Source organism: Phocoena sinus, chromosome 2, assembly GCF_008692025.1.
Source record: "Phocoena sinus isolate mPhoSin1 chromosome 2, mPhoSin1.pri, whole genome shotgun sequence".
Classification (NCBI taxonomy): Eukaryota; Metazoa; Chordata; class Mammalia; order Artiodactyla; family Phocoenidae; genus Phocoena; species Phocoena sinus.
In genome coordinates, this window is record NC_045764.1 from 128,031,043 (window position 1) to 128,051,198 (window position 20,156).

General features: G+C 36.3%; 1 protein-coding gene across 3 annotated transcripts in view; it reads right to left on the minus strand.

Annotated features, from left to right (window-relative positions):
- MAP4K5 (mitogen-activated protein kinase kinase kinase kinase 5) overlaps positions 1 to 20,156 on the minus strand; it is a 140,342-nt gene that overhangs the window by 46,708 nt on the left and 73,478 nt on the right. For all 3 annotated transcript variants that reach the window (XM_032621212.1, XM_032621213.1, XM_032621211.1), the window contains exons 11-14: positions 19,490 to 19,552; positions 17,166 to 17,247; positions 15,891 to 16,007; positions 4,011 to 4,089 (exon numbers count right to left, since the gene is read on the minus strand). In XM_032621212.1, the coding sequence (XP_032477103.1) occupies positions 4,011 to 4,089; positions 15,891 to 16,007; positions 17,166 to 17,247; positions 19,490 to 19,552 (341 nt within the window). The remainder of the gene's footprint in view (positions 1 to 4,010; positions 4,090 to 15,890; positions 16,008 to 17,165; positions 17,248 to 19,489; positions 19,553 to 20,156) is intronic.

Consider the following 20,156-nt stretch of genomic DNA (forward strand, 5'->3'; position numbering starts at 1 on the left):
TTGAGCTACATTTTTTCTTCCTTTGCCAGTTGAAACTTTTGGATTGCTGACAGACTTGTTACCTCTTAATCATGATACCTGTAGAGTCTTTATTCTTAATACTGCTCTGTGTAACCTTAGTGAGTCCCTGGTATGAGTCCAAATACCTGGCTAAAATTTACTTGTGAGTCAGCTAAAATCATACACTTAAACTGACAGGTAGTCATTTTCTTTGTTGATACCTCTCATATCCCTTTGGTGCCAATTCTTTGTAATTAGTTGGCTTCCTAGGTAACTGTGAAACCCAGCAGGACCCTATGGGGCTCCTGGGCTCGGAAGCCTTTCTGTCCCCTGTCTCTTGACTCCAGCCTCCATGACCTTCCTTGAATTCCAAAGGGCAGATTCGAACTGCTGCTAATCCGGGAAGGGATGCAAAGACAGGGGAGGCGCAGCCAGGGAACAACAGTGCAGCCTTGGGGCAGGGTCCTGGTTCCACCTCAAGGGATACACATAACAATGCCTTTAAGCTCTTTTAAGAGGTCAACATTCTTCATACCAGAGAAAGACCACCTGAGGCTACATTAAAAGAACCAGAGAAGCTCATCAAGATTACTTGAGGCCAGATTAGAAGAGTGGAGGCCCTTCACACACTCTAATCTTATCAGCAACGCCACCCTTGAATGGTAGTTATAAAACTTCTCATCAAATCCTCCCAGGTTGGAACACATAGTTTTTAGGGGCAGGAGCCCTCTCTGTCGCCCTTTGCCTGGCAAAGCAATAAAGCTATTCTTCTCTACTTCACCCCAAACTCTGTCTCCGAGATTCGATTTGGCACCAGTGCACAGAAGCCGAGCTTTCGGCATCAACTGGACTCAAGCAAAAGGTGACTTTTCAGATGAAAACTTTTTTTTTTTTAAAAATAGGGAATTTAGGTAACACACCCATATCTGGATCAGAATGAGAAAGTAATCTGCCTTGCCATTCATCAGACTGGGAGGACAGACACAAATCCAAATGCAAAGTCAAGAAGAAACAATGTTTCTCCCAAGGATATGCTGCATATGTAAAGTATCACATGATGACCCCCGCCCTGAATTACCAATGCTATCTTACTGAGAAATATCATTCTCTAAAATCACAGACTGTCAGAAACTTTGCTGTATGAAATCATATACATTAAAATGAACCATTCCATTCTTGCCTGGAAGATTTAAGTCAGTGAGAGAGAAGCAGCCTCAATTTCCAACCTACATACGGAGCTTCAAATAAAGGGGTTACTGAATACAACATTCCAAGTTTCCAAGGAAACAGGCTCCTGAGTCTATTTTTACAGTACAAACTCTTACATACACATCCCTACTTTGCTTTAAGTTTTCACCTAAATTTCACTTGAACTCCACTTTTTCCAAAAACCCTCTAACTCTTCTTTTCCTGTTTAATGAGATGTTCCATGGTTCCTCTGGTACGTGTTCTCCCTCATTGCAAGGAGTCAATAAACCTGACTTTGTTGGACTATACATTTGTCCCTGGTGGTCTTAGATCAGGCCAGGATCATAATAATTAGTTATGTCAACTGAAAACACATAGTAAGGATGATTATAATCATCCTAATAGCCCCAAACTGGAAACAAATCAAATGCCTGTCAAGTAAAGAATGGATAAATTGTGGTATAACAATGAAATACTATATTACAATGAAAACAATAAACTATTATTGCTACACATGACACGAAGGACTCTCACAGACATAATGTAGAGCAAAAGAAATCAGGCAAAAAAGATGCATGTTGGTTTATCCTATTTATCTTAAGATCAAAATCAGGTAAAAACCAATCTACAGTGACAGAGATCAGAATAGTGATTAGCCTGGGCAGTGGAAGGGCAGGGGGATACAGGAAGATGGAAGGGTACTGATTGTAAAGGAGCATGAGGAAGCCTTCAGAGATTCTGATAATGTTCTATATCTTGATCTGGGTGGTAGTTTCATGAGTGTATACAAATTTAAAAATTCATTGTGCAGTAGACTTAAGCATTTTACTATATGTAAGTTATCAGATCAATTTAAAAAACTGAAACAAAAAACTAAGAACAGAACTAACTAGGTATGTATGAAATCTATCAAACAAACAAAAACAAAACTATAAAACAATCCTGATGGACACAAAAGATGACTTGGGAGAATTTAAAGATAAATCGACCAATAAAATGAACTTCAATTCTACTGTCTTCTGTCTGGTACATGAAGCACATAGGACTCACTCCATGAAGACATTAGTACTCCAGACACTTATAAGTTAGTGTACAAATTTATGAGATCTCAGTAAAAACACTGATTTTTTTTTAACTTGGTAAGCTGATTCTTACATTTATGTAGGGAAAATACAATAGCCAAATATTATAACAGAAAAGGATAGCAACATGGTGTTTGTGTGTGTGTTTGTGTGGAGGGGGTGAGGGACAGTAGGAGAAGGATTATTTCTATCACACTTTAACAGGTATTATAAAGACATAATAATCAGAAGCATGAGACCAGCACAGGACTAGGTATATTAATGTAACAGAATAGAATTTCCAGAAAAAGCCCTAAAATATATGTGGCAATTTAGTACATAATAAAGATGACATATCAAATCTATTAGCGAAAATATCAAGTTTTTAATAAATAGCATTGAGGCAAACGGGTAGATATTTAGAATGAAACTGAAGTTGAATTCATATTTCATACCTTCTACCAAATAAGTTAATACCTTATATCAAACATTTAAATATTAAAAACATGAAACTGTAAAAATACGAGAAGAAACAACAGGAAAATCCTTTTATAACCTTAAAATCAGGAAGACCTTACTATATATGACACAAAAAACAAAAGCTATACAAGAAAAGATACACTTAGACTACATTAACTGAATACTATACAGCTGCATAAAATAAACACAATAGCTTTTAATGGAATATAACTTTGCTACTTTTCTGTCTGGTACTGGAAGCCCAGAGAGTTCACTGGGGATTATATAAGAAGATAGCATAAGAACATATCAGCAATCTGGGACTAACAAACACAGAAAATCTCGAATTATTGGTGTAACTCTGAAAAGATCTGACTGACACAACTGATATGGGAAGGACATTCTAACTCTCCAATGACCTAGATTTCCAAAGGTGTATCCAGAAAGCTAGAAATGTCTGGTTTCAAAAAAACAAAATGCTCATCTGCAATAATTCTAATTAGCCTAAATATATAATAAATTATCTTCCTCCATTGTGGTTTATAATTTTAATTTATGGCTTATTTTAATGTAAACTACTTTAAACCTCTTTTGAAACAATTATGCATTTAAGTCAATATACTTATATCTAAAAATTCTTTGCAAATCTGTTCTTCCAAATTAATGTGGCTAAAATGACAAATATTGTTAATATAAAATTTTTGTCAATGATTTATTGAATAAAAATCAATTTCCCCCTTTAAATATGCACTTTAGAAAATATTCACCTTATTGTTAACTTGACTTAAAAAACTGAAACCAACCCAAAGGTCCAACAATAGGAGCTACAATACATCAACTCAATAAAAGAGGATAAAACCATTAAACATAATGGTTACAAAGCCTAGGCTAATACATAGAAAATACTTCTGACTATGTTAAGCAGAATTTTACGTATAGCATAAATTCAGTCATGTAAAACTATACGTGAAAAAACATGAAGGAAATTTAGCAAAGTATTATCTTTGGGCTGGTGTTGGGTGATATGATTATGGGCAATGTTAATTTTCTACTTTTTTCCTCTTGCAAATTTTCTGCAATAGACATATATTGACTTTATAATTAGAAAATAAAAACTATTTAATTATAAAACCAAGAGAATTCCATTACAAGCCAGAAAAGCAGCCTTTATTTTAGAGGTATCCTGTTATGTTAAAGTATGTAGCCACAGTTAGTGAGACTTTATTATTCCAAAAAATTCCACAAGAACACCCAGCTCAACCCTCCAAAACCACCAATTGAAAATGTATACCAAACACATACAATTTATTTCTGAAGCTGTCCGTTCAGCTCTGGCATTCCTGTTCGTAGATCTAATGGTATGACGAATGATTGCATGGGGCTGTGAATATAAACATAATACATATACTTTAAAAAAATTCAGTGACAAAGTTAGAAGGTCAAACTTTCTCTTTTTAACTAAATTATTATTTATTGACAAGCATGACTACTTACTAATAAATTGTAGGATAAATATTTAAAAAAATGAACACTAAGATACTTTAAAAGTGTATTCATTTAGTCCATGTTTATACTGTATAAAATACTGAAGAGATGCAAAGAAAATCAGATGGAAATGTTACCTTCAAAAGAGCTTATACTCTAAGAAGATAAGACACACAAACACTTATAAGATTAGAAAATGATAAGTGGCATTCATTAAGATTACTATTAATGCCCAGGGGAAGAAGAAATGACTTTCACCTGAAAGGGTAAAGAAATTCTCCATGACAGAGCTGTAATCTTATGTGAGGCCTAGAAGGACAAGTAGGCATTGAATGTGCAGCAAGGTGGGAAAAGCATTTTAGACAGCACAAAGACTATGAACAAAGTGATACAAGAAAAAAAGGAAATAGTGGAGTGTTTAGGGGAATTGGAGTTGGTAATTATTTGACTACAGTGAACATTAAGTGAAGAGATGACAAAGCTGGAAAGACAGACTTGAGGATGAGCCACATCATGAAAGGCTCTGAATGTCTTGGCAAAAGAATTTATTGGAGATTCTACAGAAAGGGAGTGCCGTCACAAGAGTCAGCTTTAAGAGTAACCTGATTAAGTATGTAAGAGGGTACGGAGGAAAGAAATACTATATGGAGGGAGACTGAGTAAGAGTATTGTAGTAAACCAAGGGAGAAAGCTTACCACTTCCACCCTTTTGTATAAGCTCCTGATCTTTTGAAACAATGCCTTCAGCTCAACCCCTATCTACCAAATTTCTGATGACTCATTCTCATTCACTGATGACTCGGAGAGGGGCTCAGATGTCTTTTTCTCTACTTTAAGACCCACCGTCATACCAAAGGACTTCAAAAGACCATTGCTCTGGACTTAAGTTTTCTGACCTTATCTCTGAAGACCTTCTACCATACTTCAATGCACTCTACACTACTAAAATCATATCTTGGACTCTGTTATCCGCTCTGACATATGAATTCACATAATACTCCAAACTTCTCATCCTTTGAACTTACCCTCTCATTTACTCCAATAATTTTTAAATGCTCACACTGAAATCTCAAGTCCATCCATCACTTTCTCACTCTCCATATGCATTTCTCCGATCTTCACTTTTTTTCCTATCCAATTTAGAGCTGGTGGCCCATAATTTCAAGCAATCTCTTGCATATATCCTAAATTTGATTTGCCTCCCCTCCCCAACCCCTGCCATCCTTCTGTACAATGGCATACCAAAATGACAACCCTGAGCTTCTGATGTGCTATAGAATTATTTGACATTTGTATACATTAAGAGGTGATCACCATCTGTCCCCATACAAAATTAATATTACTGACCATATTCCTTATGCTGTGTATAATAACCCTGTGACTTAATTATTATATTACTGGAGGTCTGTACCTCTTAATACCCTTCACCTATTTTGCCCACACCCACAAGCCTCCCTTCTGGCAAACACCTGCTTCTTCTCTGTATCTGAGTCTGTTTTCATTTTATTTCATTTTCCTTTTTAGATTCTTTAGATTCCACATATAAATGAGATCATGTGGTATCTATCTTTGTCTGACTTATTTAATTAGCATAATAGCTTCTAGAGCCAAACCTGTTGTCAAAAATGAGATTTCATTTTTAATGGCTAAGTGATATTCCACTGTATATATATACACCATATCCTCTTTATCCATTAGGTTGCTTCCATATGTTGGCTACTGTAATGTTGGTACATATATTTTTTCAAATTAGTGTTTTTGTTTTCTCCAGGTAAATACCTAGAAATGAAATTGCTAGATAATATGGCACTTCTGTTTTTAATTTTTTGAGGAACCTCCATACTGTTTTCCATAGTGGGTGCACCAATTTACAATCCCACCAGCAATAACACAAGGATTCCCTTTTTTTCCACACCAGTGTCAACACTTGTTATTTGCAGTCTTCCTAATGCTAGCCATTCTGACAAGTGTGAGGTGATACCTCACTGTGGTTTTGATTTGCATTTCCCTTATGATTAGTGATGTTGAGCATTTTTCATGTGTCTACTGGCCATCTGTGTGTCTTCTTTGGAAAAAATGTCTATTCATGTCCTCTACCCATTTTTTATTTGCATTGTTTTTCTTTTGATATTCAGTTGTATGAGTTCTTGGTATATTTTGCATATTAACCCCTTATCAGGATATATCATTTGCAAATATCTTCTCCCATTCAGTAGGTGACATTTTCATTTTGTTGAGTTTTCTTTGCTGTGCAAAAAACTTTTTAGTTTGATGTGTCCCATTTGTTTATTTTTGCTTTTGTTTCCCTTGCCTGAGGAGACATATACAAAAAAATATTGCCAAGACTGATATCAAAGGCCATACTACATATGTTCTTTTTCTAGGAGTTTTATGGTTTCAGGTCTTACGTTTAAGTGTTTAATCCATTTTGAGTTATTTTTTGTATATGATATGAGAAAGTAGTCCGGCTTGATACTTTTGCATATAGCTGTCCAGTTTTCCCAATACTATTTATTGGGAGTATACCACTGTATATTCTTGCCTCCTTTGTCATAAATTGCCCATATAAATGTGGGTTTATTTCTGGGCTCTCTATTTTGTTTCATTGATCTATGTGTCTGTCGTAGTGCCAGTACCACACTATTTTGATTAGTGTAGCTTTGTGGTACAGTTTGAAACCAGGGAGTCTGCTTCCTCCAGCTCCATTTTTCTTCTTCAAGTTGCTTTCGCTATTTGGGGTCTTTTGTGTTTCCATACAAATTGTAGAATTGTTTGTTCCAGTTCTGTGAAGAATGCCATTGGTATTCTGATAGGGATTGCACTGAATCTGCAGACTGCCTTGGGCAATATGGTCATTTTAACAATATTAATTCTTCCAATCCATGAGCACAGTATATTTTTCCTTTTTTTTTTTTTGGCTGTGCCATGTGGCATGTGGGATCTCAGTTCCCCGACCAGGGGTCAAACCCATGGCCCCTCCATTGGGAGCGCAGTCTTAACCACTGGACTGCCAGGAAAGTCCCTATTCTTTCTGATGCAATTGTAAATGGGATTGTTTTCTTAATTTCCCTGATAGCTCATTTTTAGTGTACAGAAATGCAACAGATTTCTGTATATTAATTTTGTATCCTGCAACTTTACTGAATTCATTTATTAGTTCTAACAGTTGTTGTTTTTCTTTTTTTACTGCATCTTTAGGATTTTCCATATATACTTTTCTATATATAATGTATTCTATATATAATGTATTCACGTTATATGCAAACAGTGACAGTTTTACTTCTTCTTTTCCAATTTGGACTCCTTTTACTTATGTTTCTTGTCTGACTGCTATGGCTAGGACTTCCAATACTATACTGAATAAAAGTGGCAAGAGTGAGCAACCTTGCCTTGTTTTTGATCTTAGAGGAGATACTTTTAGCTTTCCACTGTTGAGCATGATGTTGGCTGTAGTTTTGTCATATAGCATCTTTATTATGTTGCGTATGCTCCCTTTATACACACTTTGATGAGTTTTTAACATAAATGGATGTTGAACTTTGTCAAAACTTTTTTCTGCCATCTACTGAGATGATCATGATTTTTGTTCTTCAATTTGTTAATGTGGTGTCTCACAAGGATTTATTTGTGGATACTGAACCATTCTTGTAACCCTGGGATAAATCCCACTTGATCATAGTATTGTACTGTATTATTGTACATTGTATTGTATTATTCTCTTAACATATTGTTGAATTTGATTTGCTCATATTTTGTTGAGGATTTTTACATCTATGTTCATCAGTGATATTGGCCTGTAATTTTCTCTTCTTCTTCTTTTTTTTTGTGGTGTTCTTGTCTTATTCTAGTGTCAGGGTGATGCTGGCCTTGTAGAAAGAATTCACAAGCATTCCTTCCTCTGCAATTTTTTGGAATAGTTTGAGAAGGATAGCTATTAACTCTTCTCTAAAAGTTGGGTAGAATTCACCTGTGAAACTGGTACTGGACTTTTGGAAGTTTATTGTATTACTGATCCTATTTCCTTAAAGGTAATCCATCTCTTCTTATTTTCTATTTCTTCCTGATTCAGTCTTGGGAGTTTGTACGTCTCTAGAAATTTATCCATTTCTTCTAAGTTCTCCATTTTATTGGTGTATAATTGTTTGTATTATTTTCTTATGATTCTCTCGATTATCTGTTGTGTCAGTAGTAACTTCTTTTCACTTATGATTTTACTTGGATCCTCTCTCTTTTCTTCTTGATGAGTCTGGCTAAAGGTTTATCAATTTATCTTTTCAAAGAACCAACTCTTAGTTTCATTGTTCTTTTCCATTTTTTTTTAAGTTTCTATTTCAGTTATATCTGCTCTGATCTTTATTATTTCTTTCCCTCTACTAACTTTTGGTTTTGTTTGTTCTTCTTTTTCTAGTTCCTTTGGGTGTATGGTCAGATGTTTGAGATTTTTCTTGTTTCCTGAGGTAGACATCTATCTCTAAAAACTTCCCATTTAGACTGCTTTTGCTGAATGCCATAGATTTTGGATGGATGGTTGTGTTTCTATTTTCATTTGTCTCCAGTTATTTTTTGATTTCCTCTTTGGTTTCTTCAGTGACCCATTGGTTAGTTAAGAGCATATTATTTAGCCTCGACATGTTTGTGTTTTTTGTAGTTTGTTTCTTGTAGTTGATTTCTGGTTTCATACTATTGTCAGAAAAAATGCTTGGTATGATTTCAATCTTAAATTTATTGAGCCTTGTTTTGTGGCTTACCATGTGATCTATCCCAGAGAAGGTAGCAGTTGAAAGCATATATACTTTGCTGCTTTTGGATAGAATGTTCTATTTTATCTATTAAGTTCATCTGATCTATGTGTCATTTAAAGCCAGTGTTTCCTTCTTTCTGGATCTTCTGTCCATTGATGTAAGTGGTGTATTAAATTCCCCTACTATTATTGTGTTACTGTCAATTATTCACTTTATTAACATTTGCTTTATATATTGAGGTGCTCCTATTGGGTGCATATATATTTACAATTGTTGCATCTTCTTGGACTGATCTCTTGATCACTGTGTAATGTCCTTCTTTGGCTCCTGCTACAGTCTTTGTCTTAAAGTTTATTTTGTCTAATATAAGCATTGCTACAGCTTTTTACAGATTTCCATTTGTATGGAATACCTTTTCCCATCCCGTTACTCAGTCTGTGTGTGTCTTTAGATCTGAAGTGAGTCTCTTGTAGGCAGTATATATAGGGGTCTCATTTTTGGGTCCATTCATCCATTCTCTGTCTTTTTTTTAATTTCTTTAAAAAACTTTTATTTATTTTTATTTTTGGCTGCACGTGGGCTTTCTCTAGTTGCGGCAAGTGGGGGCTACTCTTTGTTGCAGTGTGCAGGCTTCTCATTGTAGTGGCTTCTCTTGTTGCACAGCACGGGCTCTACGTGTGTGGGCTTGAGTAGTTGTGGTATGTGTGCTCAGTAGCTGTGGCTTGCAGGCTCTAGAGCGCAGGCTCAGTAGCTGTGGTGCACAGGCTTAGTTGCTCCATGGCATGGGGGATCTTCCTTAACCAGGGCTCGAACCCATGTCCCCTGCATTGGCAGGCGGATTCTTAACCACTGCAGCACCAGGGAAGCCCTCAATGTCTTTTGAATGGAGCATTTAGTCCATTTACACTTAAAGTAATTATTGATAGGTATGCATGTGTTGCCATCTTGTTCATTGTTTTCTGGTTGTTTTTGTAGTTCTTTTTCGTTCCTTTCTTCTTTTGCTCTCTTACCTCGTGATTTAATTAGTAGTGTTATGTTTGGATTACTTTCTCTTTCTTTAGGGTGTATTTATTATGGGTTTTTGGTTTGGGGTTACCATGAGGTTCACAGATAACAACAACAACAACAACACACACACACACAAAATTATTTTAACCTGATGATCTCTCAAGTTCAAACACATTCTAACAACCCTGAATTTTTACCCCCTACCTCTGCCTCATGTTTAATGCTTTTTTGACATCATGTTTTACATCTTTTTTGCTTTGTGAATACCTTAACTATTTACTGTGGATACTGATGATTTTACTACTTTTATTTTTTAACTTTCATACTAGCTTTATGAATGACTGGTCTACTACCTTTACTATATGTTTGCCTTTGCCAGTGAGATTCTTCCATTTGTAATTTTGATATTTCTAGTAGTGGTCTTTTCTTTTTCACTTAGAGAAGTCCCTTTAACATTTTTTGAAAGCTGGTTTAGTGGTGTTGAACTCTCTTAGTTTTTGCTTGTCTGTAAAACTCTTTATCTCTCCTTCAAGACTGAATGATAGCCTTGCCAAGCAGAGTGTTCTTTGTTGTAGGTTTCTTCATCACTTTGGATTTAATGTGTCACTCCCTTCTGACCTGTAGAGTTTCTGCTGAAAAGTCAGCTGAGAATCTTATGGAAGTTCCCTTGTACATATCTAGCTGCTTTTCTCTTGCTGTTTTTAAGATTCCCTATCTTCAATTTTTTTTTTTTTTTTTTGTGGTACGTGGGCCTCTCACTGTTGTGGCCTCTCCCGTTGCGGAGCACAGGTTACGGATGTGCAGGCTCAGCGGCCATGGCTCACGGGCCTAGCCACTCCACGGCATGTGGGATCTTCCCAGACCAGGGCACGAACCCGTGTCCCCTGTGTCGGCAGGCGGACTCTCAACCACTGCACCACCAGGGAAGCCATCTTCAATTTTTGACATTTTTATTATAATACGTCTTGGTATGAACCTTGGTTTCTCTTTCTTTTTCCAGGTTAGGAAAGTTTTCAGCTATTATTTCTTCAAATATGTTCTCTGCTCCTTTCCCTCTTTTCTTCTTCTGGGATCCCTAGAATGTGAATGTTAGTACACTTGATATTGTCTCAGGGGTCTCTTAAACCACTCTTTTAAAAAATTCTTTTCTCTTTTTCCTTTTCAGCTTAGGTGATTTCCACTACTCCGTCTTCCAGTTCACTGATCTGTTCCTCTATATAATCAAATCTATTATTATTTCTTTCTAGTGTGTTTTTAATTTCAGTTATTGTATTCTTCAGCTCTGTTTGGGTCTCCATTATAATTTCTAACTCTTTATTAAAATTCTTACTGTGTTCTTCCATCCCTCTCCTGCGTTCATTGAGAATCTTTACGATTATTACCTTAAACTCTTTATCAGTAGACTGTGTAACATAGTCCTCTGCCTCTGTTTGCCTAGTTCTCTGTGTTTATTTGTAAGTATTAGGTAGATCAGCTATGTTTCCTGAATTTGGGAGGAGCGGCCTTATGTAAGAGACATCCTATGGGACCCAACAGCACACCCCTCTGGGCAGCAGAGCTATATGCTCTAGGGATGCCCCCTATGTGGGCTGTGTGGGTCCTTCTGTTGTGGCAAGGCTGACCACTGTGGGTGTGCTGGTGGGTAGGCATGGCCTCTGGCCCAGTTGGTTGCTAGGACCTTACTGGTGCAGGGTCCCAGGGCTGGTGCTGGTCTCCTGGTGGGCAGGGCCAGGTTCAAAGGCAGCTAGCTATGGGGATCAAGGAAGCTCAGGGTTGGTGCCAGCACACTGGTGGGCAGATAAGCCCCCAACACTAATAGGGTAGTGGGAGGACTCCAAAATGGTGGTTGTCAGCATTGATGTCCTAATGGTAGAAGAAACTCCCAAATACAGCTGTCGTCATCTATATCTTTAGGGGAACTACCAGTTGTCTCCTGCCACTCCAAGAGGTTCTGCAAGATCAGCAGGTGGGTTCCTTTCAAATTATTGGCTCTGTGCTAGGATTTGGACTATGTGAGATTTTGCACACGCCTCATAAGAGCAGAGTCTCTGTTTCCTACAGCCCTCTGGCTCTCTTGTATGCAAGCCCAGGATGGCCTTCAAAGCCAGATGTTTTGGGGCCCCATCTTCCCAGTGCAGGACCCTTCAGCTGGGGAGCCCAACACAGGGCTCAGATGCTTCGCCCCTTGGGGAGAACATCTGCAATTGTAATTATCCTCCTGTTTGTGGGTCACCTACCCAGGGAGGTGGGTCTTGACTATACCATATCTCCACCTCTCCTACCCATCTCATTGTGGTTCCTTATTTATGTCTTCAGTTGTGGAAAGTCTTTTATGCTAGTCTTCAGGTCATTCTCATAGATAGTTGAAATTTGGTGTGGCCACTGGAGGAGGTGAGCTCAAGGTCTTCAAGGCACCATCTATGCCACATTTCCCAAGAAAGCCTTTCAAGAAGTGTTTCTTTAAGATCAAGTCCCTCATTATAATCTAGATCTCACCTTCTCCTTTCTTTTCAAGAAGTTTGCCTATTCACCTTGCTTCTTGACTCTTCTATCTCTAACTATTGGATCCTTTTCATAAGCGTCCTGTTTAAACTTTTTTGCCCCATATAAAAAAAAAAATCAATCAATCAATAGCCAAAAAATAGAGACAGAAGACAGACAAATCCACTGTCAACTCATTTTCCTCCAACTACTGCTCTATCTTATCCCCCTTTCACAACTGAATTTCATAAATAAATTTATTTTTCAAACCACTACAGCCTAGCTTTACCTCTAGCATTTTTATATTATCCTTTTTTAAAAATAATTATTTATTTATTTGGCTGCATTGGGTCTTAGTTGTGGCACGCCAGATCTTCATTGCAGCACGTGCATTCTTTCGTTGCAGCACTCAGGCTTCTATCTAGTTGTGGCACCCAGGCTCCAGAGCACACAGATTCTCTAATTGTGGCACACAGACTCTAAAGTGCACAGGTTCAGCAGTTGTGGCATGCGGGCTTAGTTGCCTTGTAGCATGTGGGATCTTAGTTCCCTGACCAGGGATGGAACCCACGTCCCCCACATTGGAAGGTGGATTCTTAATCACTGGACCACCAGGGAAGTCCCTAAATTATCCCTTTAAAGTAATCAAACACCAACACCTAAATCCAAAGACTTCTTTAATGTAACTTCTAGGCAGTATTCTTGTTGAAACTTTCCTACTGTCTTTTAATGTTCTTTATTAATCCTTTGCCATTCCTCTTAGGGTACCAGATTTTTTAATTTGGGGGAGGAATTTCCCCCAAAAGCTGTCCTAGGCCTTCTTCTCATTCTACACGCTTCCCTTGGATGACCACATTTACTCTTTAAGGTATCAACTACAACCATTATATCTAATAACTCTCAAATTTATATCTCTAGTCCAAACTTTTCTCCCCAAGCTATAACCACATATCTAACTCCTAATAAGACTTCTCCATTTGGAAATCCGGTGCAACATTAAAATCACCATATACAAAACTGAACTCACCTTTCTTCCCAAATCTGATCTTTAGTATTTCTATCTCAACAAGTGGCACTTTTATATCCACCCAGCTGTTCAAGTCAAAATCTGGGAGTAACCCTTTTATCATGCCCCTCCCTCATTTCTACATCCAATCACCAACTCTCTCATATAATTCTTTAATTAGTTCACTTTTTCCATCTTTTCCCTACCATCCTATTACAAAACATCAGTATCTATATCCTGGATAACTTCAACAGTCTCTTAAGAGGACTTTAGGAATGAAAACACCACTCTGAAGTCAGAGATCTTTAAAGAAAAAAAAATGCACATCTGATTACATCACTCCCTTACCCTTTAATGGTTTCTACTGCCCTTAAAGCCCCCATTTTTTTTCATTTGAAATGTCTAGCTTTGTGACCTAATCTCCCACCAAATTCCTTCCTTGTTTTCTGCTCTAACAGACTTACTTTTCTTTAATTCCTCAAGTATACCACACTCTCTCTTATCACTAGGGCTTTCCAACATGCTATTCTTCCTTTTGCTCAGAACACTTCTGACTGGTCTTTTCTTTTAATTACTATTTATCCTTCAGGCTTTCATCTTACATATTGTTTCTACAGTGAGTCCTTTCCTGTCCCTAAAATATGCCTGCATAGCACCCTGTCTTTCCCTTTTTGTAACAGTTATCACACTTGTAAATTATTTGTTGGTATTTCTAAGTTTCCTTTGAGACCATTCTGTAAGTTCTTTGAAGTTTGGGATCATGTCAATCTCACCCACTATTGTGTCTCCAACTGCCTGGAACAAGGTTTTGCATTTCAAGGACTAAAAATTATGGTGATATCATTAAACAGAAATAGAGAATTCCAAATGTAAGAGTGGATTTAGGAAGCCTGGCAAAATTGTGTGGGGAATGAAAGAGGAGTTTGGTCATTTACATAACCAGTGAAACACTAATTGAGGAATCAAGTAATATCTAATGCTTCATTTAAACTAAAACAATTTGAACAATTTTGAGTTTTTAAGAGATTAAAATCTTATTATTACAAGTCTGCAAATGATGGTTTAAGTAAAAAATCTATGTATGGCTGGTTTATTTAATATTTTCAATTAAAGTTCACTTAACATTCAATAAAATATTCACTGGGTACCTTACGACATGACAAGACTATGTTATATACTAGACAATGATTAGTTTGTAAAGACTGTTTAATGACTATTTCTATTAAGTATATATAGAGAAATGATAGTATATTAACTAAGAGTAGGTTCTAAAGTCAGTTTGCCTGGATCCAAATCCTGGTTCCACTAGTTGCTAGGCATATGATCTCGGGCAAATGAAATTACTTCTATTCTTTCTCCTTCATTTCTTATTTGTAAAATGGGGATAGTAATAGTACATATTGCCAAGGACCATTTTGAGTATTAGATGAGTTAACATGGAAATTATTTAGCCTAACACTTGGCACATGAAGACTACCCAATGAATGTTAATAGTTATCATGATACTTATACGATATAATTTGAAACTTAAGTACCTGAAGTAGAAAATTTCCTTCAATAAATAATAACACATAAAGTTTAGTCCTATAGTCTTACCAGAACTGAAGATAGAGGTATAAAGGGATATAAAGGCGTAAAGAGAAATGAAGAGACAGAAATAAAAAGGAATCATAAAAGAGAGAACGAGATACCAGTGAAAAAATACATTTATGCTATATAGAGGCATAAACAGGTACCCGAAAATGGGCAGGAAGTCCCTCATTCCTGATTTACAAGTCGTGTTGTTAAATATATTCAAAATAATTCTACATATTTTCAGAGAAGACAAGCATAGTTATGAATAGCTCTATATGTAATTACATAAGAAATAATAGTTTTGAATAAGTATTAGAAAATATAGCTTTTTCTATGGGAACCTCATCTTAATTTAAAAAATGATTTGTATTCTGTTAATGATCTGTGTAACAGAGAAACTAAAAGAAAATGACCACATGGATTTCTAAGGAGTCTCTTTTGTGAAAAATAGTATGTACATGTGCTCTGGCTAAATTTCTGTTCTCCTAGTACAAAGCAATGCTCCTAAAACCTGTATTGTCTTGGAAAAGATCAAACTCTCACTACAGAAGCTGAGGTCTAGGGAGGAAACACTTGTGGATTTTGGGAGGAAAAAGGCACAGATGTGATTCTAATTGTAGATACCTCTTAATAACTTTAAGCAAACCAACTAAGAAAACAAAATGTTATAATGCTAAGAAGAACAGCAATCCTAGTTCCTTCCCAAAACTAGGATTAAGAAAAGTATCAATTGGTAATTATGAGCAGGACAAGTGTAGTTTACACTGCTAATTAATCTTTGTTACTAAATCTATTTCAACTAACTTAAAAGAGTGAATTAAAAAACAAAGTCTAAGGCCACATTAAACATTTATTTTCAAATATTAGACTGCAAGCATTCCTTACCTCAAAGTCATCATCATCTCCTTCGGTGTAATGTGCATGGTTGTCTGGATTATTCACTTTGTCCAACAGTTCAACGGCTAGGGCCCTAGAGAGACCTGGCTGTCCTACAAATGTATGCTAAGTAAAAACAAAACAAAACAAAACTTCATGAGTATGCTTTTATATCTATGGCTCATAGAAATTGCTATTTGTTCTTTTCCATTCAGTAACTATCAGAGACAAGCATATGGAAGCCTACTAATGCAAATAAATTAGAGAATGTATTAGTAAAAATATTAATCAGAGAATTCGTAATTATATATTATAAAGCTAAAGAACCATTGTGAGGTAAATTTATAACATGAATAATTTCTCTATTTAAAGTTAACCAATCCATGTTAGGTTGTCAAATTACAACCTTGGCTATAACAATGACATTTTTATGCATGTCATTATAATAATATGCAAATGAATACTGAGGTACAGTCCATATCACAAGAAAAAAGCATCTATATTTGCATATATTTAATTCAATAAAATTATGTTAATGTAGTAAGATACATAATTAAATTTTATAATATTTAAATAAAGTTTTCTTAGATTGTTATAATCATCAACTTTTTCTAATATAAAAGTATTTTATAAAGACATGCACACATAAGGGCATTCTATAAATTTACATAAGAAGCCAAGAAAAGCAATTAATTTTATGTATTTATTTTTTAAACATCTTTATTAGAGTATAATTGTTTTACAATGGTGTGTTAGATTCTGCTGTACAACAAAGTGATTCTGCTATACATATACATATATTCCCATATCTCCTCCCTCTTGCATCTCCCTCCCACCCTCCCTATCCCACCCCTCTATGTGGACACAAAGCACCGAGCTGATCTCCCCATGCTATGTGGTTAAAGCAATTAATTTTAGATGAAAGCAACATTTTTAAGAGTTTTCTCCAAGGCAGGGGTTGGCAAACTACCGTCCATGGGCAAAATCTGGTGCACTGCCTCCTTCTGTAAATAAAGTTTTATTGGGTGTTAAAGCCATACCTTTCATGTATACTGTCTATGGATGCTTTTGTGCTACCACGGCAAACTGAGGAGATGCAGCAGAGACTATATAGCCCACAAACCCTAAAATATATACTATTTGGCTCATTACAGAATGTTTGCTGACCCCTGCTGTAAGAGATCACTAACATTTTTATATTAAAAATCTAAATACTATTGTTCCAGTGATATGTCTAATTACTGCATGACTACAGAAAATACTCCTATAAATTCAATGACTTACAGTCAGAAGTCTTTCAGCGGTTGGTCTTTTTTTGGGGTTTTTGGTTAGTGCTATTTTGACAAAATTATGGAATGTTGATGACCTTCAAATAAAAAGAGACACGTACAAAAATATTTCACTAATATTAGTTCTTTGGTGTTACTAAATAAAATTAACTTACAAGCAGTTAGAAAGACTGAAACACATGATTGTTTTTCTTTGGCCTCTTAGCTCTATATAAGCCAAAAAACTAAACCCAAAGCACAGTATATTCCTTAGAGAATATACCAGCTTCATCTCTTAAGTAAAATGCAATAAGTTAACAGAACACTAATATATAATCTCTAAAACATACACTAAAAACTAGAAATGGGTAGATGTGTCATCTATAAGGTTTATAACCTTGTGTTCCAGGTACGACTTAGGAGTCAAAATGACCTTTTCTCATTGCCTAATTTATACAGTATGTAAATGTTTTGTTATACCCAAATTGTTGGGTGGCATGAGGTAGGGTAAGTAATGTAAGAGACTGTTTAAATCCTTAAAAAGTCACTGAATTTCTCAGGAACATGGTCAAAGAAGAGGGAGCGATCTTTGTAAACAGATGAGTTTTCCTGCTACCTGTGTTGATGAAATGGGGAAAGGAAGAAGATATAAATTAAAGGAATCTGGGAATTCCCTGGCGGTCCAGTGGTTAGGACTTGGCGCTTTCACTGCCGTGGGCCCGGGTTTGATCCCTGGTCGGGAAACAAAGATCCCGCAAGCTGAGCAGCCAAAAAATTAATTAATTAATTAAGGAAATCATATTTTGATTATGAACTAAAGGCAAAGAGAGCTACTGCCGAGATTCCACTGGAGGAGGGACTGGGCAAGAACCAAAGAGAATAACCTTAATCATTACCAATGACAGCAACGACATAGCAGTTCTCTTCAGAGAAATCAAATCACTACATTACACGTGGTAGCTTGTGGCACACATATCACGGAGTGAGAAGGCACCTGAGACTGGCAAAGGTACTCCAATGGTAATGACTGTTCTGGAATCTGACTACGAACGCAGCTGTTTTAGCTAACAGTCATTCATTCCTGAATGAATATTCAGTCATTCCTGCCACAAAGTCCTCCAGTTCCAGTTGTTTAGGAACTTAGGCTAATAACGAATAGGAAGAAACCCACGTCAATACAAAGGAATACAGCTAGCAGAAGGATATAAACTCCTTTACTTCTACAGTGTGATTTGCCTTTCATTCCTGGCATTATCCCCAGAATGGCCTGGCTCCCAAATAACACTATGTACATACAGAGAGGCTAATAAACATAAAAAAGTGGTTTAGAACTTGTACTGAGGACAGGCCTCTTAGAATCGGTAATAAGATATGGACTGTCTCCCCAGAAAAAATGAATACACATAAAGAATTCTGGGGGCTCATGTATTTCCCAAGATCTCCCAAGAGATCCATGTAATCTAGATGAAGAATTACTGAATTTAAGAATTTGGAAACTTCTATTTCCATGGTTTCTTTTATTAAATGTATGGAAAGACATTACCAGAAAAACAATTTTCAGTTTTTCCCATTTAATTGAAGACGTCTTTTACAGACTGTAATAGGCAAACTGCTTTACTTTGTACGAGAAACAAAAGATTAGGATGCAAATAAGTAATAACCTTTTGAATGTTAGGGAAAGAAGTAGAGAAAAGCCAGTAGGGATTGATCTTAAATGTCACTGTATCTGGGAAACCTTCTCCTATAACTTCTCATGGAAGTCAACATGTAATTAATGGGAGTAAAGGAATACAGGGCAAAATATGAATCTCCAAAATCTTAATATATTCATTTCAAATCATTTCCTTACCACACCTCCTATTCAAGCTGCCAAAAACTAATAAAATGCTCAGAGTTTTATGAGAGAAGTACATTATAAAAGAACACTGACCAGAAAATAAACCTAGATCCTTGCAATAGCTCTGCAAGTAAATTAGATATGTAACTTCAGGGAAACTGTTTAATGCCTCTGGGTTTCAGTTTCACCACTTTTAAAATAAGGGAGGGCTCCCCTGGTGGTGCAGTGGTTGACAGTCCGCCTGCCAATGCAGGGGACACGGGTTCGTGCCCGGGTCTGGGAAGATCCCACATGCTGCGAAGGGGCTGGGCCCGTGAGCCATGGCCGCTGAGCCTGCGCGTCCGGAGCCTGTGCTCCACAGCAGGAGGGGCCACAACAGTGGGAGGCCCGCGTACCGCAAAAATAAATAAATAAATAAATAAAATAAAATAAAATAAGGGAATTGAACCTTTGTCCCTTTCAGCCATAAAATGCTATAAATCTATATATATTCTATAACTCACCATTTTGTTTTGTCTTTTAGTTTCGGAGGCTGAAAATTACTTTTTGACATTAAGAAGAGGGCCCTGGAATAAAAATTTCAGTTAAAGAGCAATACAAAACACTTTAATTATTACATTTAATAATCAGAATCATATTCTATAATGAATTTATGCAAGATTACTACATATATAGGTACTCATGATAACTGGTATGGAATATGGAAATTAATATTTTATATTTTGGATACCCTATGAAAAATTTCTCCTGGTTACAGAAAGGATCTTTAAGTTTCCAACAAGCTCTTATTCACACGGTGAAGCACCAAATGTTTGAGAAGGTTTTTATTACCATACCATTACATATATAACTAGTGTTGTATCTTAAGCACAGGTCTATATAATTGTGTATCATTCTGTAACACACAGAGATGATATGCTACTCTAACATTAGGTTGTATGTTTAACCAAAGATTAGCCTCTACAATTATTTTGGGTGAATAGGCAAATTATACCCACTTCCTAGTCTGTCCCCTTTTGGACAATAATTTTCCACATTCTCTTGTTATGAATGATACAGAAATCAACCTACAAGAGGACTTTCCTTCTCGATGAACTTACCTTTGACCAATTTTTTTAATGGACTATAGGGCTAGACGGATGGAGGATTTAAGAAGGAAGTTTTATTTCA